Source organism: Zootoca vivipara, chromosome 9 (assembly GCF_965207765.1).
Source record: "Zootoca vivipara chromosome 9, rZooViv2.hap1.1, whole genome shotgun sequence".
NCBI lineage: Eukaryota > Metazoa > Chordata > Lepidosauria > Squamata > Lacertidae > Zootoca > Zootoca vivipara.
In genome coordinates this window covers 54,635,883-54,661,567 of record NC_142592.1, presented here as the reverse complement: position 1 = coordinate 54,661,567, position 25,685 = coordinate 54,635,883, and the positions used below count along the sequence as shown (strand labels likewise).

At 41.3% G+C, this 25,685-nt stretch overlaps 1 protein-coding gene across 24 annotated transcripts in view; it reads right to left on the bottom strand.

Annotated features, from left to right (window-relative positions):
* The window catches only part of WNK1 (WNK lysine deficient protein kinase 1), a 117,708-nt gene that overhangs the window by 14,818 nt on the left and 77,205 nt on the right, over positions 1–25,685 (bottom strand). For 6 of the 24 annotated variants that reach the window (XM_088652341.1, XM_088652345.1, XM_088652348.1 and 3 more), the window contains 15 exons: positions 23,012–23,089; positions 19,847–19,990; positions 18,403–18,876; positions 16,867–17,142; positions 16,103–16,206; positions 14,800–14,962; positions 13,441–13,557; positions 12,370–12,516; positions 11,994–12,051; positions 11,696–11,833; positions 9,081–10,483; positions 6,747–6,830; positions 4,336–4,422; positions 2,725–2,794; positions 295–368 (listed from right to left, as the gene is read on the bottom strand). In XM_088652341.1, coding sequence (XP_088508467.1) covers positions 295–368; positions 2,725–2,794; positions 4,336–4,422; positions 6,747–6,830; positions 9,081–10,483; positions 11,696–11,833; positions 11,994–12,051; positions 12,370–12,516; positions 13,441–13,557; positions 14,800–14,962; positions 16,103–16,206; positions 16,867–17,142; positions 18,403–18,876; positions 19,847–19,990; positions 23,012–23,089 — 3,417 coding nt within the window. Of the gene's footprint in view, positions 1–294; positions 369–2,724; positions 2,795–4,335; positions 4,423–6,746; positions 6,831–9,080; positions 10,484–11,695; positions 11,834–11,993; positions 12,052–12,369; positions 12,517–13,440; positions 13,558–14,799; positions 14,963–16,102; positions 16,207–16,675; positions 16,730–16,866; positions 17,143–18,402; positions 18,877–19,846; positions 19,991–23,011; positions 23,090–25,685 lie in introns of all 24 variants that reach the window. The other 18 variants (XM_088652339.1, XM_088652340.1, XM_088652344.1 and 15 more) reach the window with 7 other exon arrangements.

Sequence of the window (25,685 nt, the reverse complement as noted above, 5' to 3'; positions counted from 1 at the left end):
TCTCCCTCCAAAAGGAGCCAACCACTGCATTAGATCACTTTCTGATAAAAACTTGTGTTGACACCAAATACCATAGCTACAAAACAAAAACAGAAAACGGCTAATGAGACAAGATGGGCATCTTTTGAAGAACGCTAGTAATGCTTAAAGGGCAAAAGTGTTGTTGAGATACTCAGGGGCCAGAGCAGCCATAACAGTTGTACAATATTGTCCCAGTCTCAGCTCCCTGTCTATAAAATAAGAACCATAAAAGTCACACAGCTAGGGTAGACACAACAAAATGCTGTAAAATACCTGAAAACGACCCATCTTAAGAACTGCAACTCCTGAGGTGGCAGTTGTGGAACAGCTTCCTGCATCCTGAGAATCTGAAATGGGGAAAAGTGGGAAGAGGATTTGCAATTCAAATTTTTGCCCACTGTGTTTGTGAACAAAATTCTCTTGAGAAAAGTCAATCAAAAATGTGTTCCTCTAATTAGACCAAAGGAAGCTCCTACAAAACTGCTTTAACAGTTTCAGTTAAGTCATCTTACTTTTTTCTAGTTAACCAGGGGTAGGTGGGGGCTTTGTTTTGGGAACATGCAGTATTCACCTTCTACAAAAAGGCATGTAGTACTTCATTCGAACAAAACCAGATTATTTTCATATTGGCTTTGACAACAGGATGACAGGAATCTACTTGCAGAAATTTTGCTTGTCTACCCAAGAGAAAGTAGGGATGCAGGTAGCGCTGTGGGTTAAACCACAGAGCCTAGGGCTTGCCGATCAGAAGGTCAGCGGTTCGAATCCCCACGACAGGGTGAGCTCCCATTGCTCGGTCCCAGCTCCTGCCAACCTAGCAGTCTGAAAGCACGTCAAAGTGCAAGTAGATAAATAGGTACCGCTACAGCGGGAAGGTAAACGGCGTTTCCATGTGCTGCTCTGGTTTGCCAGAAGCAGCTTTGTCATGCTCACCACATGACCTGGAAGTTGTACGCCGGCTCCCTCGGCCAATAACGCGAGATGAGCGCCGCAACCCCAGAGTCGGTCACGACTGGACCTAATGGTCAGGGGTCCCTTTACCTTTTTACCCAAGAGAAACCTAAAGGAATTACTAATATATTAACTCATTAGGCCCTATTGGAAGAGAAGAGCAAGCAAATCTTACAAGAGAAAATAACTTTAAACTAAAGTTGCAATGGGAAAGCAATGACCTATTTCCTAAGGCTGTGCATGCCACCACCACCCCAAAAAAAAAGTCTGGGCTAATGTGGGAAACACCAGGCCCAGATCTAGCCCCAAATCAACTGTGGAGTGGAGAGGAAAGGAGCAGACTCTGCATCTCCTACCTCACCCCAGAGCAGGAGGATTTAATTCTGCTATGAGCTGCTTCACCAGACCTTTTCGCACAGGGAGCACACTGGCAGAGCAGAGCCCGAAAGTCAGCGGGACTGAAATCTCCTATTCATGGATGGAGAGACAGAGCGCTCACTTCACCTCAAGGGGCAGCTGGGTGGTAGCAAGGAATGGCACAGGTGGGAGAAGCCTGAACTCCCAAGACCCAGCAGCATCCATGGGTTCTGCTGCAGAGAAAAGGGGTGTGCTTGGTGCTTGTTTAAAGGGAGAGAAGGGGAATTTGCTTATAGGCAAGAAGGGAACTTGTTGAGGGTGATGATGGGAGCAATGAGATAGTGTGGATGGAGGCAGCAGAAGCCAGACCCACTGCAGCGCACGGAAATGCTGTTTACCTTCCCGCTGTGGCGGTACCTATTTATCTACTTGCACTTTGATGTGCTTTCGAACTGCTAGGTTGACAGGAGCTGGGACCAAGCAATGGGAGCTCACCCCATGGCGGGGATTCGAACCACCGAGGATCGGCAAGCCTTAGGCTCTGTGATTTAACCCACAGCACCACCTGTGTCCCTAGGGCCTTGTATGGCAACGCAAATCCCTGTTCGGTTTCAGCTGAAGGAGCTGATGCTGTGCTGGAGGAAACCAGGTAAAATTACAACAGCAGGAGAGACTTGCAAAATGAATACTGTTTTAGATGCTTACCAGAGAATTCAATCCTTCAGGGGTCAGCTTCCCCAGCACATTCCCTGTGGGGAATTTGCTGGAGAAACAGACTGCCTGCCTCTCTTGCATCCCAACCAATGTCCCACTCCCTAACAGCCCCAGATTGTTCCAGGCAGCCCAACCTGGCTCAATCTGGCACTGCCTCTACCCAACTTGGAATTCCCCTCCTCCCTAACTGGCCCAATTCAGTTCAGGCTTCAGCCAAATCTGGTGCACAGCCTGAATATTTACAATGCCTGAGTGACCACAGTACAATCAAATCATTGTTAAAGAGCAAAAGGGAATGTGCTACCCATAAAAGCTACTGGGAAAAGAATGAACCCTACAGATCATTTTAGTCACTGCTTAAGACCAATCATACTTTCATCCCGTGTCAAACTATCCACATAATCACATGGTTTTTATTTTTATTATTATTATTCATTTGTTTTGAGGTAGAGTTCCAAAGCCAATACTTTTGAGATTATAATCCTTTTGCACAGGATTCATGAACAAACCTTTAGTATACCAAACAGCAGACAGTAAGTGTTCTTGCTCAGACATTGTTCATTTCAACAGGTTCTTACCAAGAAAAAAACATCCTTCCAGTACCACCCTAGAGACCAACTAAGTTTGTCATTGGTATGAGCTTTCGTGTGCATGCACACTTCTTCAGATGCTGGTTCTTACCAGTATTTGTAGGCTGTTCTGGTGCAGATGCCATTCCAGTAACCGTTGTAGAAGCCACCGATGGCAGAGGCTATGAAAAACACAAACAAACAAAATAAAGTTCACCAGAATACTCTTAATTTCCTTTTCATTTCAAAAAATTAAGGGCACTAATTTGCCCATAGTTATTCACAGGATCACATCAATTCTCCTAAGCTTTAGATATCAAAGCAAAGTACTGACGAGTATCCACTGTAGCAAGTCAAGGCCTCTCCCTAAGCAGCCTTCCCAAAACCAGTATTAGCATAAGCAAGGCCATCCTGTTTCAAACGGTTCTGCACACACCACAGCATCTTAAAGTTGGGGAGGGGAAATCCTGAAAAAACAGCTTTGCTGTTGCTAATACAGTCTTACCTTGGTTCTCGAACACCTTGGTACTCATACATTTTGGCTCCCAAACGCTGACAACCCAGAAGTAAGTGTTCCTGTTTTCAAATGTTTTTTCAGAAGCTGAACGTCCGACGCAGCTTCTGCTTGAGTGCAGGAAGCTCCTGCAGCCAATTGGAAGCTGTGCTTTGGTTTTCGAACAGTTTCGGAAGTCAAACGCACTCCCGGAATGGATTGAGTTTGAGAACCAAGGTTCCACTGTACCGGCCTTATACTTCATATTACACAAATTGTTTTCCATACAACTCCATTGCCTATTTTCACAGTTGGAGAAAATGCTAGTTCTCACTGAGATGATAAAGTTGTGTGTGGGCTGCAGGTGGTGGTTCACATGATTGAATACTATTCCACATGCAAAAAACTTCAACACAGAAAACTAGATGTCAGGGAGAAAAGTTGTGGCACCAGATCCGAAAAGAAAATCCACAAAGAACCTTCCAGTTTAACTTATTGAGCTCATACAAGCTATCTCAGAAAACATTCATTACTTTTAAAGCTAAGAAATATATTTATATATCTAAGGAGTAGAGAATGGAGAATGTAATTATGAGGAGCATAGCATGATGTAGGGCCTGCACATACAGGGAGGAATACATAGACCTCTACATGTATAAATGGAGTCTAAAATAAGGTATGTGGTGCCTATTTTATACTGAAGGGGTAGTAAACATGATTGATTTGAGCAACATCTGGAGGGCAACTCTCACCAGACCCAGCCAGCATGGCTAACAGCTGGGGTTGATGCAAGTTGTAGCCAACAATATCTGGAGGGTACCACATTGACCACTCCTGCTTTTCCATTTAAAAAAAGAACACAATAATCAAAAACAAACAGTATGGAAACAGGCAATAAGCCAATGACACCTTTGTTCTACGGTAAGCCAATAATCTATTTTGTCCCTGGAGCCTCCACTCATCATAGCTGCAAGAGACGACTGCCTCTCCCAATCTCTAAGCAAAGAATCCTGCTTCCCTCATTAGCCGCATATATACTCGTACTCCAGAGCTTGCGGTGGGCCAAATTAAACCAACTGCTTCCTGCTCACTCCTCCAGCCCCTGGAAATGAATCTTGCAAGTTGTAAGCCCTTGGTAAACATGTCCCTTCTGCCCTGGGCTTCCATCACACAGAAGTAGTGCAGAAGCTGATGGGCATGTTGAACATTTTGGTCACTAGCAAAACTTACACCGGCAGGAGCTGATGTTGTTGGAACAGTTTCTGGACTCAAGGCTCTTCTTAACTGGGCATCCAAGTCTTCCAGAGGTTGCTGGGACTGCAGGAAGTAGGAACAGTTAGTTGTTGCCCCTTTAAACCTGGCTATACATGTAACATCTAAATTATTTTGAATTCTACAACAGAATTCTGAAGTGACATCAGAAATTCAATGATGAAGCAGAAGACCACAATATTATCATCTTTTAATAATAGAACATTCATGAATGTGACTTTACTTCACCATAATGTCATTTACGACAACATACAATGCAGCAGTCAAGCTTCTCTGAAGCTAATCAATTTCATGTTTTTAAAGAAACCTAGTGAAGAGTCCAGAACTCTGTGTTTGTGTATTTTCCACAGCCCACAGCCACTTAAGACACAGACACAAAGCCTCCTTCAGAATAATCCTGTGTGGGCACCTTGGAGACTACATATTTTATTGGGATAAACAGCCTACTTTAGGTGTATAAAGTGAACTGAGAATGGACTGCTGCTTACATGATATATACCCAGAGTTGAGGTGCACTGAACTTTTACAGAACAGTTATTTCCAGTTTGCAACAGCTATATGGCAGGAAATAAGAGGAGAGATAAATGGGCACATTGTATGGTATTCAATTATGCTTTACTCAGAGTAGAACATTGAAATTAATGGACCTAAATTAGTCATGTTCATTAATTTCAATTGGTCTACTCTGAGTATAGCTTAGTTGAATTCTACCCATAATACAAACATCCTTGAGTCAGTCAGTTGACTGTTGAGATGTCAGATTCCCATAATACTCTGGGCTACATTTTTCTACCCATCCGATATTTAACGCACTGTCATTTACAAAGTTTCCAAAAGAATCACTCCTTATTGCTCAGTAGATGCAAGCTACATGATGTTATTATATGACCAATGCAAAAGTCAACTACAGTCAAATCTGTTCAACCCATGTATTGGCACCTCAATATAAACCTCCATATAAACCAGTCCTTAGCCTTCATGGGCAAACACAGTTGTTTTATCTACCCAATAATCTAGGAATCAAAGGAACCAGCTCATGTGCATTCATTAATTTTCATACTTTACACTTCATCCATCTGTTTCAGACCTTGGGGAACATCTCCATGAATTCATTTTGTTTCCCCAAAGTACTAAAATGTAAGAATCTGGCTCTAATCATACATGACTCTGTATTGATGATTCCATACCCCAATTAACTTATGATGGAAATAGAATATCTGCTATTAGGCATGGAATGCAACATAATATCAGACTAATATTGTTGAGATGTTTCTTTCCATGATGTGTGTAGGACAAAGCCTAGAAACTGCTCTCCAGATAGGTACGAAACCCATTACTGGCCATTGTAGAAACGAGAAACAACATTTACCCAAAGTGTGCCTCACCTTACATTTCCTACAGCATCTTAAGCATGGTTAGCATTGTGTTTTAAAGGAATAGTATGAAAACAGAGAGGCCTAAGTAAAAGTATGAAAATATACCTTTAATTGCTATAATTTACTCAGGAGTTAGTTTGTTTACATATCCAGCCATGAAAATATCATAGCAGCATTGACTGATGAGGCGACCAATGTTAGTTTAGAACAGGCACCCCCAAACTCACCCCTCCAGATGTTTTGGGTCTACAGTTCCCATCATCCCTGACCACTGGTCCTGTTAAATAGGGATGATGGGAGTTGTAATCCCAAAACAGCTGGAGGGCCGAGTTTGGGGATGCCTGGTTTAGAATGTGTGATGGTGACAAAAGTTACACATTTCATCTCACAGTGAACTGTATATTTAATGCACTTTTTCATATTTGTCAGAAGCTTGATTTATTTTTATGCAGTGAATGGCCCTTGGCTAACTAATAAAGACTTTGAATTCCCCCTTGCATATAGCTAAAATTAATGTTTTATTGCGTTCTCTGAAAAGCCTTACACACATATAAGTTGGAGTCACAGGTTCATCTCTGCACCTTGAGATGGTCCTTATACCCTTTGTGGTTTCTCAAAAACTGGCAATTCTAGTAACTCAAGGCCACCAAGCAGTGGATATAAAAAAGTATTGACGTCAACGGTGTCTAACAAAGCTAGTTATATGCCAAACATCTGAACTAATTTAGGAGGAAGCAAATGCTGACCACAAGAAAGTACAATTAGCTTTAAACTAGTGCTCATGAAGTTCAGCAGCTTTTATTTTGTGGGGCCTGCACATTAGGGCATGGGAATCCTCAAAGGAAAAAAGGAGCATCAAATGAAGAAACCATTTCAATTTTTATAAAAGAAAAGGTTACTCGGTGAAAAAAAGTGTGGAAAGAAACAACATGCAATAGAGTTTAATGTAACCATGCTCTTTGAAAGGGGGGGGGGGAGAAGCAGATATAGCACCTGAGTTAGTGTAGGTCCTGGAAAGGGTGGCAGCTGCTCACTGGCTGGAGTGCCAGCTGGAAGTTCAGAACCTACCAGTGGTCCCTATGAATAGATGGTAAAATTCAAGTTCAGTCACAGAAGAAAAAGATCGTAACATCATATAGAAAAAAGAAAATTCCCTGTAGAAGCTTTAATGCTGAAGGAGTACCATTAACAAAATAGAAACAAATTTTGAGACAATGTGCTTTGACTCAACTACCACAAATAGCATATTGTCCCTGAAGATGGGGATACTCTAAAACATGGTCCAGCACTTGGACGCTTTGCCTCCTTTTTCTGACTTCCCATTTCCATAGTGTTGCCCCTTCTCTGCTCACTTCCTGGCAACTGCTTGTCTCTCCCTAACACCTGGTACAGATTTCCTACCCTCCTACCTGCTACTGGATTGATAGTGGGATCTGGGTTATTTGACTGTAAACACAAAGTGCAGTGGAAGCTATTAGAAGGAACACAACCAACCCCCGTATTTAAGGGCAGTTTAAACAAGGCAATACACAGCTAAGTTTTCACAGAATCATAGAGCCATTAAAATGAATGAACGTGACTAAGGGAGCAACTAATGTCAACAAGTCTACTCTGAGTAAAACTTAGCTGAATACCACCCAGACCAGGTAAAGGCTCTCAAAGGTCAATGCTAGAGTTGCCTTTATACTCACTTCATACATGGACCTTTTTTTTCATGTTACCTTCCTGTATGAAAACTACTCTACACAGAAGCTTGTAAACTTATGTGGCAGTTTTGTTTTGTTTTGTAACACATAATACTGTACCTAGTTTTACAGCAGAGTAATTGTGGTCCCTGCATAAAATAGTGTCATATGTGATATAGCCCCAAGTGGAGGAAAATACTTTTAGCAGTCTTCTCCAAACAATTCTTAAGATAACGCTGTTATCTCAAATACTGATTTATGAGACCTGGTTAGGCACAGCAAACATTACAGAAATCCACAGTGCCAACATTACAATCTTATGGCATTCATGCTTAGAAACATCTCTTATAGCCATTTTGATAGAAACTACTGAATGTGTATTATTGTTTACACACCATGCTATACTGAGAATAACCTCTCTTCCCATGCAAGTAGTTTGCAATATGGCATGTCCCAAGCCATCCTTTGATGCACAAGTACATTCAGAAGGTCTGGCTAGCTAAAGTAAGTATTTGTCGATTACGGTTACTGTAATTATTTGCAAGGCTGATCAACCAAAAGTGTAAAAAGGAGCTAACAAATGGACTGATGGTGCATGTTTGGGTTTAGCTGAATTCATAAAAACTAGCAGTCTACTGGGTGTTTTATTAAAAGAAGGTTGAACATGCAAAATGCAGGAAAAACTTAGCTAAGTTACCAAAAAGTTGTTAGATAAGAGGCAGTAGAATGAAGCACATCAGTCTCATAGCAAAGTTAGACAGAACATTCCAGCGACTTCCGTATGTAATAATAGAAATGAAAGTTTAAAAGGTAAGGTGTGGGATCTCTGAACACTCTCTCAACTCCCTCTTTAAAATACATAGCTGTACAAATTTCAGTCTGGAATAATCACTGTGTACAGTACTTTTTGGCAACATGAATGAACTGAAAGTCAGTGCTATCTATTTTGACACTGGGAAGTTTTAGGAAACAATTGACTCTACACAATCTGATATAAATTTCTGTGAACACCATAATCTTTTAGCCATCTCTTTCCCCACTGTAGTTTCCCCTGTAGAATGTATATTGATGGCACAGCCCGTGTTTATCATAGGACTACAGTTAATATGGCAAGTGTGCCATCAGACTAAAAAACCTACTGCATACTTTGGCACAATAGAGAACATCTTCTCTATTTACTGAATGTACATGTCACAAAACAGGCCTCATGTGCCCATCCAAGAACAGCTAACAATGTGTGAACATGCACACTCCACACAGCTTCTTGTTACATCTTAATAAATTGATGCTCGGCAGCAAACTGCAACAATTGTCTCAATGTTGGTCAGACATTTGCCTTGCATTTGAAGAAGTTGCCATGGCTATTGGACACCCAGAATGTGAATTGAAATGAAAACAGCCCATGGTGCTAGTGATACATTATTTCTTCCTTGTTTTGTACACAATGAGGTCATACAGAAGTCATGGCAAGCACCAATACTTAAGAGGTATGCAAGCAAATGGGGGAAAGAACAGCTGAATTAAAGTACTAAATGCACAGAACTGACCATGGAAGGAATAGATAAATGTTCCAGGACAGTCTTAGAAGACTCCTAGCTTAGGATATTTTTAAAAGCATTCATAAGGACACTGGATTCCTTACCGGTGCCCTGCTAAGAGGTGGCTTTGAAGGAGGTGTCCCTGATTTGGCTGTTGCTGATGCCGTACTGCATGTTGTAGTAGTAACACAACTGACTGGAGTGCCTGCTTGCCCAGGTGTGGCTACTGGAGTCGCAAGAGGTAAGCCTGTTGGACCAAGAATCAAACTGGCTGGTGGTATACTGGTACTTGCAACAGGTGCTGCAGGTTTTGTGGGCGCAACAGCAGTGGTTGGCAAGCCAGACATAACTGTAGTCTCCACCACCAGTGAGGTCTCCAGGGATACTGATGGGTGAGCTGCTCCAACACCACCATGCTCACTGAAAAGGGACCGGAGTTTTTCTTCCAAAGTCTTTATGTCATCTATGCCGGGTGCTTTGGGTTGACTGTCAACATCCCCTTCCAGGCAATGAGTATGAGGTTGATTGGCTAATGGAGCTGGTTGAGGCTGACTATGTATTAAAGTCTGCTGGACTGCAGGGACATTTGTTACTGGTTGTGCCAATGGCAGAATGCCAGGTAATACTGGGGTAGAGACGGCACCTGCTGCCGCACCTAAGCTAGATGAGGTAACTGTGGGTGGGATGGGTAGTGGCTGTGAGATGGAGCTAGATATGCTTGGTGCTACTGCAGAAGATATAGGTACAGAAACAGGCACGGGCAGTCCACCTCTGCTGACTTGCTGTGGTTTTTCCGGTGACTGTTCGGTTTTTGTCCTTGGCTGCAGCACACTAACTACCACCATTTCAGCTAGGCTGGGTACAGAGCCGCTGGTGTTCAACTGCGAAGACTGCGAAACCATGCTCTGTGCCGAAGACACAGGGACTGATGTTTGAGAAACGGCCGGGGCAGCACTGCCAGCACCAACCTGTTGAGATGTCGCAGATGGTGCCACAACTCCCGATATTGTAATGCTAGGCCTTGTCATTCCAGCTTGTGGCAATGTTAAAGAAGCAGGGGTGCTAACACTAGGAACAATTTCCCCAACAGCAGAAGCCGCCTGGGATGCAGTTGTGGACAAAGAAGAAGGTGCACTGGCACTGGAAGGCACTCCGCCAATTGACTGTGACTGCAACCCTGGTGGTGGAGAGCTGGAGCCTGGCAATTCTTCACCCAACGGAAGCCCTGCTGTCACTTTTTCTGTTGACTGGGTTGCTGGTAAAGAAACACTGGTGGTAGAAGGAACTGAGGCAGAAGGAGCAGGCACCGATGTTGGTGGCAGCCCCCCATTCATGCTTGAACTTAGGCATGGAAAAGGTGGCAAAGCCTGGTTAAAAACTGGGGGGGCTGTGCTTGGTCCTTCCGTCGTTTGAGCATGCTTGAGCTCGGAGAAAGCTTGTTGCAGACTGAGTGAAGATGCAGAGTGAGAGAGATTCATTCCAGGGCCATGAGATGGAGAAGCAGCAACTGCAAGGAAGAGAGGCAAAGTCAGCTTCTCCGCAGAAACTTACTGGGTAGTAGTTAACTAAGTTTTACTCAGAGTAGCCCCACTAAAATCAATGGACCTAACTTGGATTTCCGAAAGATATCAAAGGCCGTAAGTACTTTCTATAGCAGGCATCCCCAAACTTCGGCCCTCCAGATGTTTTGGACTACAATTCCCATCCTCCCCGACCACTGGTCCTGTTAGCTAGGGAACATGGGAGTTGTAGGCCAAAACATCTGGAGGGCCGCAGTTTGGGGATGCCTGTTCTATAGCAACAGATTTTTGCACTGACTGCGACTTCATTTTCTACCTAAAGGAAACTTGGGGGAAGGAGGGACACAATGGCACAATTAGTTATTTTCCTGATTCCCCTGCTCCCACAGGTTTCAGCAACGGTGAACTACCACAAATTTAAATCACTGAGGCTTATAAAGTACTGGAAACAAGCATAAATATGCAAGATAGCTTATGGATGCAAGAGGCAGCTAGGTATCCCTTTATGACCAGGAATCCTAATTTTCTATTTCCAACAGTATAACTTTCACAGTACTGCACACTCAAATAGATGGCAACGGTTTATGCCATGCTAATAAAGAAAGAAGGTAGGTTTACTTTCAGTTTACCTATATATTTTTACCACAAAGATGGGGAAACTGCAGCCCTTCAGGTGCAGCTGATCTACAGCTCCCATCACCCTTGGCTCTGTTTGCTGGGGCTGATGGGAGTTGGTGTCTAACAACATCTGGAAGGTCAATGGTTCCCCATCTTTGATTTACAATATTTACAAGCCACCCTACAATAAAGTTCTCAATGCAGATCACAATAAACAATAAGACCATTCAAAATTCCAACATAAAAATACAGATGGATTAAAAACATGTTAAAGCTACAGCAAATGAAACCACCTGGATTTTTTTAATTTTTAAAAAATGCATTTGCCTGGTGCTGACACCAAAGTGGTCACCAGGCAAGGACATTCTCTCCCCCATAGCCACTGGCTGGAGTCACTGAGAAGGGCCTCTGAAGAAGAACCCAGCACGCAGGTGAGTACACATGGAGAGAGACATGCCTTTAGAAACAAATAATAAATTCATTACAGTATTCATACAAGCCCTGTAAAACTGTTTCCTTGAAATCCACATGTTCTGTTAGTGGTAAGAGCAGGCTGTGTTGGGAATGGTGATTTAACTCACCTATATCAAACAGCTCACTTTCTGATGGGATAGAAGTGAAAAATTTCTGTTCTCGTAACCTACTTTCAGGTACAGGGCTGACAATAAACCGTCTTCCAGCAGAATGGACAACCTGAGTCAATGAATTAGGAGGAACACCTAAGTAACAGAGAAAAATGTAGGATTACAGTTGTGCAATTTCCTACCGAGCTATGTACAATCTACCATAAGGTACTGAATCATGCCGTGACTGTCTTATACTACACCTGGGATACAAACCAGCAATAGAAGATTGTTAAGAGAATCCAATAGTCCTTACCTATTCTTTGTGGCATGGAAGACACAGGATCTGGCTGTTTGAAGTCTCCATCCAATTTCTGCAACAAATGAAATGATTATTTTTCTGTATAATCCCAGCATTCAACCACTAAATACACTGATGGCCATGTCTGAGTGAAATGGTAAATTCTGGTTTAGTTCTATGTAAACCTCCTCTGGGGCTTGTGAACTCCCTTCCACTTACACGGCCAAGGAGGAGTTGTTTCATGGCTTTCATAATTTCTTTATTGTTAAGACTTTAGCTCAAGTTGATAGATAACTTTTGCCAAGATTGCTTGATGGAAGAAAGAGCAGTAGAAGGGCGCATAGACTTTGTGGCAGAAGGCATGAGTGCAGGCAGTAAGATAAACCCTTACCTGGTTATGCATACTGTCCATGCTCTGGTCACCTTCTGGTTCCCCACTTGCATCCTCGCTGAGCATTTCATCTGCCTTTTCTATGATGTCACGCACCTGCTCTACAAATGAATCTCTCTCCATTGCCAAAATGAATTCATTTTGCACCTGCATAAAATTTGGAATTGTGGTAAGTACAGACATGTCACCTTCCACTCACCTGTGCAAGTAACAGCAGCAATTCAGGCGGAAGCACCAAAAGGAAAACTATGCAGCACTATGGCAATTACAGGTGCTGCACTTTCTCTCCTATCCTAGAAAGGAAAACTGGCCTTCCAATCTACAAATACTAGTTTGAACACTTTTTGTTAATAACTTTGAGGCGTGTCTCTCTCTCTCTCTCTCTCTGTCTGTGTGTGTGTGTGTGTGTGCAATCAAGCGGTGTATAAATTTTATGAAATAAAAAAATAAACTGGTGAGATAGTGAACTCAACCATGCCCAGTGTCACAGAGACACTCGCCACATATGCTGCTTTCTGTCTTCTGCAATAGTGACTGCATCTCTTGCAGTGATAACAAGAGGGAGGGAGGACCAATCTAAACAGAGGATGAGGAGCTATATTCTCAGTAATCATCGAGTTTATTGGGGGCCTTCCATTATGTTACTTGGCAGACTAAATAATTTGTATATCATTTCCCAAACATTACAGTAGCAATGGAAATAAATATTAGAGGTATGATTTCCCCCAGAAATAAAAATATGCATTCTGCTTTTGGGCTAGCCAGCTGTTGCTTCCGGATCATGGCCCTCGAGTGCAGAACAGTTGGACAATTGTTTGCTTGAAGAAATGATAGTTCTAAGAAAGAAGTTGATTCATATCTTCAACTGCTTGATTTAAGCAAGTACTAGCTTACATACAGCAACTTCAGACATTTGTTAACCAGCAAACTGTGGCAAACACAGCAAACAAATTACAACAAGAATTGTGCTAAAAACAAGCGCTTGGAGAAAGCAAATTCAGTAGCAATTAAATATTAGGTACTGAAGATAATATTCGAACACAGAATTAAGCTTCCATCTGAACTGCTTACCATGATAGAAGCTATTTCCTCTGGATTGTCACCATCCAAGTCAAATTTGAAAGTAACCATTTTTCTATTGTGCGTTTCTAACTGGCATTCCACAACACGGTCTCCTTTATTTGAAACCTGGAACACACAATTCTGTTATTCAAGATGAGAAGTAAATAGAATGGAAGAGAATGGTAGCTGTAGGTGGGCTGGGAACAATACAGAGAGGCAGGAAAATACACAGATGAAATTATTAAGAACCACCAGGGGTTTCCCCCACAGCCATAAAGGGACTGAACAAGGCATTCAGGGGGGTGGGGGGTTGAATTCAGACTTTTGTGAAATTCTATATATTACATGGGGACAGAGTTGTCTGGTTCACACATAACATTTTATTAAACAATGGTTTGATCATTTTAACACAGGCCAGTAGTATACTTATGGTTTGTTTAGTGCCAGCAAACCAGGATCTGAAACCATGATTTGTTAGTGACTTGCAAACCTTGGTTTCTTTTAAATATGGCTTTGTGTTATGTATGAACTTGCCACCTTCCTTGACCATGATTTGTCTGGCCTCTTCATCCCAGAAGCTCACCAAGCTAGAAAGGTATGAGAGCAGCTGGAAGGAGGTGAACTTGGGGAAAACAAGCAGCGGTTTGATTGTCTATGTAACAGCTCATAGTTTGTTAAATGAACCACGGCTTAGCACTGTGTGAATAAGGCCATTCTCTCCCCACCCCCACCCCTGCCATACATACAAAATCTTAAAATATGGTGGAAGCTTGATGTGGACACAGTGGTTACACAGCTTAAGCAAAACAAAAAACAAAAAAAAACCCACACAGTAGTATAACCCAATGTTAGAATCTAGGACAGAAAAAGCCACAGGAGAACAATTTGTCAAGAGGTTAGAACAGTGACTAAATTCAGATATAATGAGAAACCTTGGTTTGTTGTTATGAAGAGGGTCAGAGATAAGCCCTTGGCTCATACACTCCCTCCTCCCCCTTCCTCTGCATGCAAAGTGAGATGTGAAGCTTTAGATTCTACCCAATAGCAAACCAAAGCTTACATACAAACCTGGATCAAACTATACTTTAGAATGCTGGTTGGAGCAAACCATACTTTGCTGTTAACTAAAAAGCAACATTTCTAATCTCCTCCCCTTGCATGCAGGACAATGGGAGGGGAGAGCACATAAGGTCAAGGTTTCTGCCTACTTTAATAAACAGAGTTTGTTGAAACTATGATTTAGTGTTATGTCTGAACTACCCCACTATGCACTAAAGCAGAGGTTTTAAAACACAGTGGACTGATTCAGATGTAACACAAAACCATAGTTTAGCACTACATAGTGCAGTATCACCAAAATAAACTCACATTAAGAATTCTCAGTTTGGGACGTGTAGTCTTCTCATGCCGAGAGCGGCTGCGCACCGACTTCCGATAATGCCGTTTCGTTGTCCTCCCTTCATGTCTACCACTAGATGCTGGAACACTTTCATTGCAGTCACTTAAGCCTGAAGCAACATCTGATTGTGCACTACAGAAAAACAAGCAAGGGAAAAACCAGCCATTTTTACCTGTAATTCCCCCCACTTCTAGTATCACTCTCAGCAAATCAAGGAATAAGTAAACTGCTCTTTAGAAAATCCTACCACTACATGCTGATAAAGATGAATAAATCTGCACTAGTGAAATGAGGCTCAAATGTGCTTTTTAATTAGTCATTAAATGCCTCTCTTGTATATTTCATCAGGAGTTTCCAAACTGTGGCTTGTGGACCACTAGTGGTCTGTGGTCTTCGTTCAGGTGGACCATAACATGTTTGTGGATTTGTGGTTGAACAGGGGAAACAGTGCTTTTCATTGCCTTAAATATTCATAATGTATTGATTATTAGTTGTATGTTTATTGCTTCTTTTATTTCTTTTATTTTATATTAGTTTTAATTCCATAGACTTCAAATTGCAATACGCACATACACACACCATATACACGCATTCAATATGTGTGCAACTGCGCACATGTGCATCGAGCCAAACCCACTAGGGATGTGTGCAGTAACTCAGAACATAACCCCACAAAAAATGGAGGGTTGCCTTACAATAACATACAATATATAAGAAATACAAGAAGCAATTAAATGCAATAAAAAAACACCATACAGCACCTAGCACAGCACATTACAATTGATATAACAAGCATAAAAATAATTAAGTAGTTCACCAAGACCCTAACCAATTTTCAAGTGGTCTGTAGGGGGGCAAGTTTGGGAATCACTATGCTACATGCTTTAAGAGTCGCCTTTTGAGTCACTCACAGGAAAGACATAGCCCATTTTTAATAGGGTGCTGCAACAGGTAAGGCATAGTTAAGTTAGGACATTATGAGCCTGGTACAACTAGCATCTGAGCAGCCTCGCTGTAATTCAGGAAAGGAGTAATCGGCTACAATTAGAGATGGGTAACTTGTGACCCTCCAGAGGTCTCATCAGCCTCCAGTTCCATCATCAGGGATGATGGAACTGGAGTCAAACAAGTTCCATGCCCCAGCTTAGATGTCAAGGGCAGATGTTAAGAGTTCACATGCGAAGATTCCGTCCAAATCAGAAACAGATTGACAGAAGCACCATGTCTGTAATGATAAATATCCAAGTTGAAATGCAATAATTTACTATTTACCTATCTATTGAGGAAACCAATGGGGTTGATTGCGAAGGCTGCTGCTGCTGCTGCACTGGTGGTTGAGTCTCTGCAGGTGCTGTTTGAGTAACTCCAGAAGTACTCTGCGAAAGATAAAGCATTCCCTTCATGCATCTTGTTAAAGAGCTCTTTTTCCAGCCCCATCACAGTCCATCCATCTAGGTAACTAGAAGCTGAAAAGCACACTGTTCTCTCTAGAACACCTTAAAGCATCTAAACATTTCAAATTTTTAACCCCAAATGAGGTTTTCGTGCAAATTTGAAACAAGTTGCCTGGTGAAAGTCAACCATTTAATTCACTAGATGATGGTGGCACTACAGCTTGCCATGCAACCAGAAATCTTACTAGCAGAATGTGCAACAGAGAAGCCAATGCAGAGTGCAAAGTCCATTCAATCTCCCTCAGCTACAGCAGGGCTGCAGGGAACACATTTGAGGAGATATTTTTTTCCAGTGACTATTGAGTATAGCATGTCTTCAATGCAACGATTGGCATTACTAGCCAGAAGAGAAGTGCTAGCAAGTGTTTTGCATCTTGGGGGGCCCACTCACTTCCCAACAGCATAGCCAGGGGCAACAAGGTCTCCACATTGGCATCACATTCTGCTGTAAGAGAAATTCATTTTGACGATTAGCATATGATTTTTCAGCTTGCTACCCCAAATGGAAGTGAATTCAAAACTCATGCCCTGAAACTCAGTTTTTAGAATGCACACACACAGCTTTATGCATAGTCCATTTACCTCTAATGCTGTCTGCTGGGAGGCTGAAGATGAGACCTGCTGTGCTAAACAGGAAGCAGACTGTGGCACTTGAACCTGTCCGCCTAGACTGCCCAAAGAAACTAAAACATTCTGCTCCACATAAGGCTGCACCATTGCAGCAAGATAGCCTGGCTGAGCCAGTACATCTGTGGGTAAAGGAGGGGATAGTACTGCAGAAGGGAGGCAAGCAGAGGCCACAGAAGAAGCAATGTTTGAATCTCCAGTATATTGTGCTGGTAGCCGAGGTGGGAAGCCCTGCGATAAATGAGGAAGCAAAGTTATTGTAATTTAGGGTAATTCAGGGGAAAACAGTATGAAACAGATAGGAAGGGGGGGGGAATGCAAGCCAAACTGCATAGGATTTTTAACTCCCTCCCGCCATGAACTCCTTAGATTTATTGCACAACTTCGAGGGTACCTTATTTTAAAAGGAACAAAGCCTACTGCCTTGGGGTCAATGTTAAATCCCAAGCCATCATGCACTCTGGAACAGCAGTGCACCACACAACTAAAGGGGCCTTAAAGCAACCTGTGTACTAAAAAGGTCCTCCCCGTCCTGTTAACTATAAATGCTCCATCAAGTTACCAAGTCTGCAAAGAAGCGGTCAGATGACCAGGCCCCAGTCAAGTCAGAGCAACAGGGCTCCATCTCTTCTAATGCCTGCTTGCCGGTCTCTTTCCAGAGACAAAGAGAGAGTTTTCATTTGTTATTTATTTTTGTTGTGCTGTCTACTGAAGACGAGTTCAACATGTTTTCCTAAAATTGGAGCATGGGAAATCTGTTTGCTTGCCATGTGTATATCATGGTGCTTCTGTATCTTTCACAATTTAAGTCTTGTTAAGCTTTTCATGCTGTGCTCCAGCTGACAGCCAAAACTGCCTGGCCTGCACTCCAGCAAATTATCACTGCAGCCTGGCAATCTCATAGCTTGAATCTGTTAACTGAGATGAAACGCCTGATTTGCTAGATGCCCTCATCACACCCAAGCATAAGGTAGTAGTGGAATGGAGAACCTGTAGCTTCCAAATGTTGCTTGACTGCAACTCCCATCCATCATACCTCATTGGCCATGCTGGCTGGGGCTGATGCAGTCCAACAACTTCAGAAGAGCTACAGGCTCCCCACCCGAGTGGGGAAATTGTGGCCCTTCAGTGATCTGACAGTCATTTACATGTCAGTCGACATTACTCTTCCAGCTCAGTTGATAAGAGTGTGGTGTTGCAGGTTCAAGCCCCGTATGGGACATCTGCATTGCAGGGGGTTGGACTAGATGAGCATCAGGGTGCCTTCCAATTCTATAATTCTATGATTCATTCCTCAGTAAAACTACCAATGCAAAAACAAAATACAATTACTAATCAAATTTGGTTTGAAATCAGGACTTTCCCTTGTATACTGAAAAACTATTTGGCCTCTCCTTCCAAAGACTGCAAGTAACTTTTCAGGACATCTTAGCAGAGTCTAAAGCACCAGAGGAGCAGAAGAGAGGGACTCTTTCTTGACTGCCACAATACCTGGTACACAGCATCTGTAGGTGGAAGTGGTACTTCAGCAGATTGTCCAAGTGTGGCTGGCAATCCCATGGGCTGAACAGATGGCTGTAGAAGCTGTGGGAGAACCTGGCCGGACAGCTGCGCCACAGGCTGCAGAAGAGTTGGAAGCTGGCTAGGGACAACAGTTGAACCCACAGGAATAGCAGCTGCTGTAGCAGATGTGGCCAAAGTGAGCAATGGCTGGCTAACTCCAGCTGCCATGGAGATGGGTAGAGTTGGGAAACCAGGCTGAGCCACTGACACATGAGGTGTTGCTATGGGCATCTGAGAAACTGAGAACTGTGGATGAAGGGGAGCCTGTAAGGGTGGGCCCATAGGGAGAAAATGAGAGCCAATGGGCATGACAGGGGCAACTGAAGGCTGAGGAAGGGAAGGCACTCCCATAGGTAACTGTGTTTCACCTTGGATGATCGGCACTGGCTGGGAAACAGGAAGCTGGGGAGGTAAAGAAAAAGATAGACCTTTAAGGAGAAAGGTTGCAGGAAGCAGGCTTTTAATTGCATTAGTCCAAGAAAAGGGGGGGGGGGGAATGTTTACACCACACTTAACAGGAGCAGGGAAGGAATATATTTGACAGAGTGGCTGGGAAGGTTACTTCCAATTAGCAATTTTTGCTCCCCTTTTTTGATGCATATCTTTAACATTTTGGAGAAATTATCCTTGTTATCAAAGGAGAATTTCAGGATGGAGAAACAAGGTCAAGACACCCAGCCAGATGGGTGGGGTGGTAATAATAATAATAATAATAATAATAATAAAGCATGGTATCAGTTTATATAGAACACACCTCTAATAACCCCTCTTATGGGGGCAGGAGCCTGAGGTTAGGGGGAATTAAAAGCCACTCGGCCAACATATAGAAATGCTCTTGTTAGTGCCAAAAAGCAGAGCAAGAAATGCAACAGGAAATTTTTCAGGAAACTTAAGCAAAATTCCCACAAAAATTAAGTATTCTGGGATTCAAAAGCATATACATATACAGGACCACTCTGGAGTCAGCAAAAAGCCTCTAGGGCGAGAAGTGGAGGAAGGAGATGTGGAGAAAAAAGGAGAGTCAACTTGAAGAGCACTCAGTGTTGGGATACTGAGCCACTGACCCCCTACACTGATTTTTTTTAAAAAAACCAACTATGCATACACACATGCACTCTCAAACAACACACAGGTTCTCTAACTTTTTCAAAATCAGGCATTGCATTTGAGACCATGATAAAAGTTGATCCAGGTTAAGTCTTCCTATTTAATACACTGATTTTCCATATCCTAATACTGTACTTTCATTGTACTCTTCCAGACAACACATTTCCAATACCCTGTTTTGTCACATAAATGAAGGGGGCTTAGCTGCTAACAATTCAGGCGGTCCAGACAGAAGCCCTCCAGGAGCCAGCAAGTTGTAGTTTACCTGTGTCCCAGCTGCTACCTGAGGCACAGACATTATTTGTGCTTGCTGTGTAACTGGCTGCGATGGAGCAGCTCCACTGGAAACTGAAGGCTGCTGAACTTGATATTGCCCAGTCTGTTGTGAAGAGGCTGGAGGCTGGGTGCTCTGTCATAAAAGAAGAAAAAACAACAACAGATTATTTACTCTGAAGAAAAACACCTTTTATCTGGAAATATTTCGCAGCAGTTGATCTTGTCTTGGGTATACAGTATCTGAATTCCTGCTAAGTGTATGTGTGTATTCTAACAATAATATTTTGTTTTAAGATGTTCAACAGTACTGAAGTAGAGTTAGCACAAACTCTTGATATTACCTGAAAAACAACTGAAAATAAGCACAGCCTACTTAAAGGTTTGTGGGGGGTGACACTATACTAGCATGTGCATGGTGGGAGGGGAATCAACAACTGGCACTCAGACAAAGGTGAAGTTCAGCCTTTCATTGGAACTTGGCTTAAAAAAATAGGAAGCTCAAACTAGAAAACTGTGATTTAAGGCCTCGAGGAAACCCAAACCAAACATGTATTGCAATCTAGGTTCATAGGGAGATCTTGAACCACCATGTCCCAGTTCAAATAACACAGTAATCAGTGTGTTCTGAAGCCAGACATAGGAGGAATTAATAATAATAATAATAATAATAATAATAATAATAATAATAATGTACCCTGCTAATCTAACTGGGTTGCCCCAGTTACTCTGGGTGGCTTGTGGCTTCCAACAGAATATACAAAAACACAATGGAACACCACACAATAAAAGGGCTGCCTTCAGGTGGCTACAGAAGGTTGTATAATTATTTATCCCCAGTGTGCAAGCTGGCTTCAATATAACCAAATCCAAAGTCTATTTAAGAAACATAAAGAAACTGGGTTTATGAAAAAAATCAAAATTACAAGAATTATTAATTGATAATGCGGAAAAACCATTGACAAAATTGTATAAATATTTATTGGAGTGGAATTTGAAAGATGAGGAAGTAAAAAGTGTCATGATAAAATGGGCACAAGATATAGGGAGAACGATATATAGTATTCAATGGGATAAACTATGGACGGAGATGTACAGCGATCAAAGAAAATATAATAAAAATGGCTTATAGGTGGCACTTAACTCCAGAGAAAATAGGATAGATTTATAAAACAGGATCCAACAAATGTTGGAAGTGCCATGATAAAATAGGAAGTTATCTCCATTGTTGGTGGCAATGTAAGATAATTCAAGAATTTTGGAATACAGTGGTGCCTCGCTTAACGAATGCCCTGCTTAACGAAATTTCCGCTTAACGAAAGGATTTTTCGAGCGGAGGTTGCCTCGCTAGACAAATTCGTTTTATGAAAAATTCGTCTAGGGAATCACAGTTTCCCATAGGAATGCATTGAAATTCAATTAATGCATTCCTATGGGCAAAAAAAAAATTCAATGCATTCCTATGGGATTTGTTAGACAAATTTTTTGTTATAAGAAAAGACCTGTGGAACAAATTAAATTCGTCTAGCGAGGCACCACTGTAAAATATATGAGAAATTGAAAAGGATGCTAAAAATAACATTTGAGAAAAAACCAGAATTATTCTTATTAAGTATGATCCCTGATAATGTGCCCAAAGATAGAATATTTTGCTATATGCGGGAGCAGCAGCGTGGATGCTCATTGCCCAAAAATGGAAGGGGGAAGAGATACCAACAGTACATGATTGGCAGGTAAAAATAATAGAATTTATGAATTTAACTAAAACGATTGCAGCTATAAGGAATATCCCCAAACAAAAAATCCAAAATGAGTGGAAATTGGTAGAGGGCTACCTGACAAAAGAAGGTATTAAAACTGATTTGGTGATTTGCTTAAATTAAGTAACGTATAAAGAGAGATACTTGTTAGGTAAAAGAAGATGGTACACCTGTGGTGGGTGGTTTAATTAAAGGAATTTAAGAAAGTGAGTTAAGAGGGAAGAAAGATAGAGGAAGCGATATTTGAACAATCGGAAGTATTTTTAAAAAAAATTTTCCTTTCTTTTTCCTTTCTCTCTCTCCCCCCCCCCCCGAAATCTATATATTTTGATTTCATCTTGATTTAAATTTTTTATACAATATTTGCTATGCATTGTGTTGAGTATAAGTTTAAATGAAACTCTGTTTTATTTTGATCATTCATTTCTATGTTCTGTTTCTGGTATTTTCATATCTTTTTGTTTTTTGTTTTTACGTTTTGTAAATCCTTGTTTCTCTTATATTTTTGTAATGTTTTAAAGAATTGAAATAAAGATCTTTTTAAATTAAAAATAATAATTATTATTTATCCCTTTGACATCTGACGGGAGGAAGTTCTACAGGATGTGGGTGCCACTACCAAGACCACCTCACTTCTCACAATGAGGGAGCTGCTAGAAGGCCCTCAGAGCTTAGAGGAGAGGCAGCTTAAGTTCATTGCTTGTTTTTACTCTTTGAAATCATAGTTCACTGGAACCAGGAACATTCTATCTATACCTTGCCAAATACTAATACCAGAAAAGTTAGCATGCAGAGCAAAGCTTTTTGAGAAAAGTTACATAGGAATACCACATGAAATTGTCTCATGCAAGATGAAAGCTAACTGTTAAATGGGACTGATTTCTACAGTTAATTGTTTTCAACACATTAGCAAACCTTTACCAAATATTATTTTGGGCACATTTCTGGGGATAAGTGGGGACAACATACAGAATAAATCAAGCTAAGTCAAAGGAATGATAATCACCTATAACTTGTAAGCAGAAAAGTAAAATCTTAAAAATGCAAATCTTAAACAAATTCCACAGCAAACCCCCAAAGCAGAAAAAAATGCACAAAATTCACTTTAGCATATGTTAACTTAACCATGACCCACCTTTCCTACCTAGAAACAAGGTAGCTAACTTCTTGTCCTCTGGATGTTGTTGAACTACAACTCCCATCTTCTCTGACCATTGCCTGTATTTGCAATTGTGATGGGAGCTGGAGTCCAGCATCAACTGGAGAGCCATAGAGTGGTCCAACCTGCTACCGAGTCAAACTTGGGGGTGAACACTGAAAGCACTATAAAAAAGAACTGCATTGAATATCCTCAACCTACAGAAATATATGGGGGGGAAACAGTTGCTCATCATTACCTGTTGACTTGGCTGCATTAGCTGGGATGATGTGCCAACTGATGAAGCATTTGAGGCTGGCTGCCCTTTCATCTGCGCCTAAAGGAAGAATACAGAGAATCAGATTCTTTGCCAACTTCTATACTGAAAATAAGCACCTGAACAACACTGGCCTTTAGTTAAACATCCCCAATGAATTAGAACAGCATTCAATATGGACACTTCAAACAAACTACTGTCATTGCAATGCATTGTTTTAAAATGCATTATTTTTGTAGCATCTAATACAAGTTGCAAGTCTAAGTTCTGCATGATGCATTTCTACAATGCAAATCTCATCCTCCTGCAGTTTGTCAAAGATCTGCATCAGGCTATGCTAGCACAAGAGGAAACAATGAGCTGTAGTTTGGTTTAGCTCTATTAAATATCTGCATTTACAAGCAATATGTAATCTAGGCTAATATTAATTCATCTTAATAAGCATCGTAACTAAGACTTGTCCTGGAATTTTGATTTCCAACTAATAACTTCCAATTTTAATAAGTAAGCAAGGCACAATAATCATGAATGGATGTAAAAATAGAAAGAAAAGAAAAGCCAACAACCCAAACTGGAATGGCAATGATCATTTTTGAAAAAGACATTTGCAGCATACTGAAATGTATACCACATTCTGGGCTTTATCTCAGTAGATATCGTAATGGAAAAATGGTATGTTCAAAGTGGAAAAATCAGAGCTAAAGCTTGTAATGTTGCAGTGACAAGGTTGAATAAGGTATACAATATTTGGACAATTACACAAAGTATTTGAAAGAAAAATAGTAGCCGAGGAGTTCATTTAGCCAAGTCAAACATATAGGAATGTATGGTGTCAGATTGTTATCAAACAAGCATATTCTATATACGCTGGAAGTATGGTGGAAACATGGGACAGAGCTCTGGGGTCATCTTGGGGGGTGGGAGAAAATACTATTCAATTAGCTTGTGAGGTTCATCCTGAAAGGTTTGGATCCGAATTAAGTGCTTCTGTGGAATCTATTTAGCCTGTTTATGTTCAAGTCTCATCATAGAAACATTTCTCAACTTCTGCTGATTTCTCCAAGGAAATCCACAAAGGAACTTGTAAATACAGCATTCCTGTGTCTCAGTAACAAAAACTGCCCCCCCCCAAAAGAGACAACTGTTTCAAAAAAAAAAAAAAAAGACTACTAGGACCCAGAAAAGGCAACAATTCACAAGTCACCAATATAAAGTGAGTAAAGGAATAAAATTTTCACATCACTATTTTCGCTACTGTTACTGAAATGCTGCTATCAGTAAAAAGTGAGGTTTTGTTTTCAGAAAAAAACATTTACTGTACTTCCAAGTCTTCACACTAAATACTTGCATAGTGCTTTACTAAAACACTGGACATACATTATCTCACGAAACCTGTAAAGAAGGTCAGCTTATTGTCCTCATATTGACGATTGAGGGCTGAAGGCAACAGTTTACAAGTGAGGCAAGATGTGAACCAGAGACTTCCACAACACTTAAGACATGCCACCTCACCAAGCTGTGAAGATCTGTGTCACAAGACTGATGTGAAATTGCTCTAAGAAAATTTATTTCTCTTATAAATGATACCCAAACATTTAAAGGGTGTCAACCAACCCTACTGATTGATGCTCGTGAAACCCATAGCATTCAACTGAGCTACTACCATGGGTGCTGCAAACCATAGTCTCTCAATGGTGGTAACTAGTTTATGCCAGTGAAAACAATTAGACTGTCAGCAAAATCAAATCAAAATGGAAAGACAGAGATTCTCAATGTAATTTTTAAGAGTTAAAATGCTTCAAAGCGCATTCGTACAGTTAAAAACTCTTATCAATATTCACTATCCTTTGTGAGTTGCCTTACAAAAAGTACGTATACCCTACATCAGGCTTCCTCAACCTTGGCCCTCCAGATGTTTTTGGCCTACAATTCTCATGATCCCTAACTAGCAGGACCAGTGGAGGGCCAAGGTTGAGGAAGCCTGCCCTACATATTTGTTTTCTGGGCATTTCTCTGATGAGTAATTTTGTAAAAGCTTTTCATGCTGATTGCTTTCTAAAGATAGTTTAGCATCTTGTTTATATGGAAACATGTCACAATGGCTGTGCTCACGAACACAGTGCTAAGCTATGGTCTGTTCTAATAATAGTTTGCTCAAGAGACCACAAGTCACCTTGAAAACTAAGGGGGGGGGGAGTCACAACTTGTTTCTCCAAAGCTTGGTTTGTTTTCCAACTGCTTTTCCCTCGTGGCAAGTGCCTATGGTGGTGGGATAATACAAATCATGGTCAAGCAAGACTGATGGATTTAGATATGTCATACTCCAGAAGAAAACAAGCCACCATTTGCAAGTCAACCACTACTACAGCTTCACCTTGTGGTCTGCTCTGGAGAGTTTGGATATTCAAGCAAACCACGCTTTGGCTAAACAAGCCATGGCTTAGCATAATGTATGAACCAGGTTATTGCCTTAAATGGAATAAAAGTTTCTCATAACTGTGTTTTATGACTGCAGAATAGTCTTTCTTCAATGTTACACAAAGGTTTCCCAGGGAGTTGTAAATAGAGTAATAAAGTCTTCCTTGGAGCACACTTTCATTGTCTCTGTCCTACTAATCAAACAGGTTTGTGCATTTTTGGAATGCTTTGAAGACTC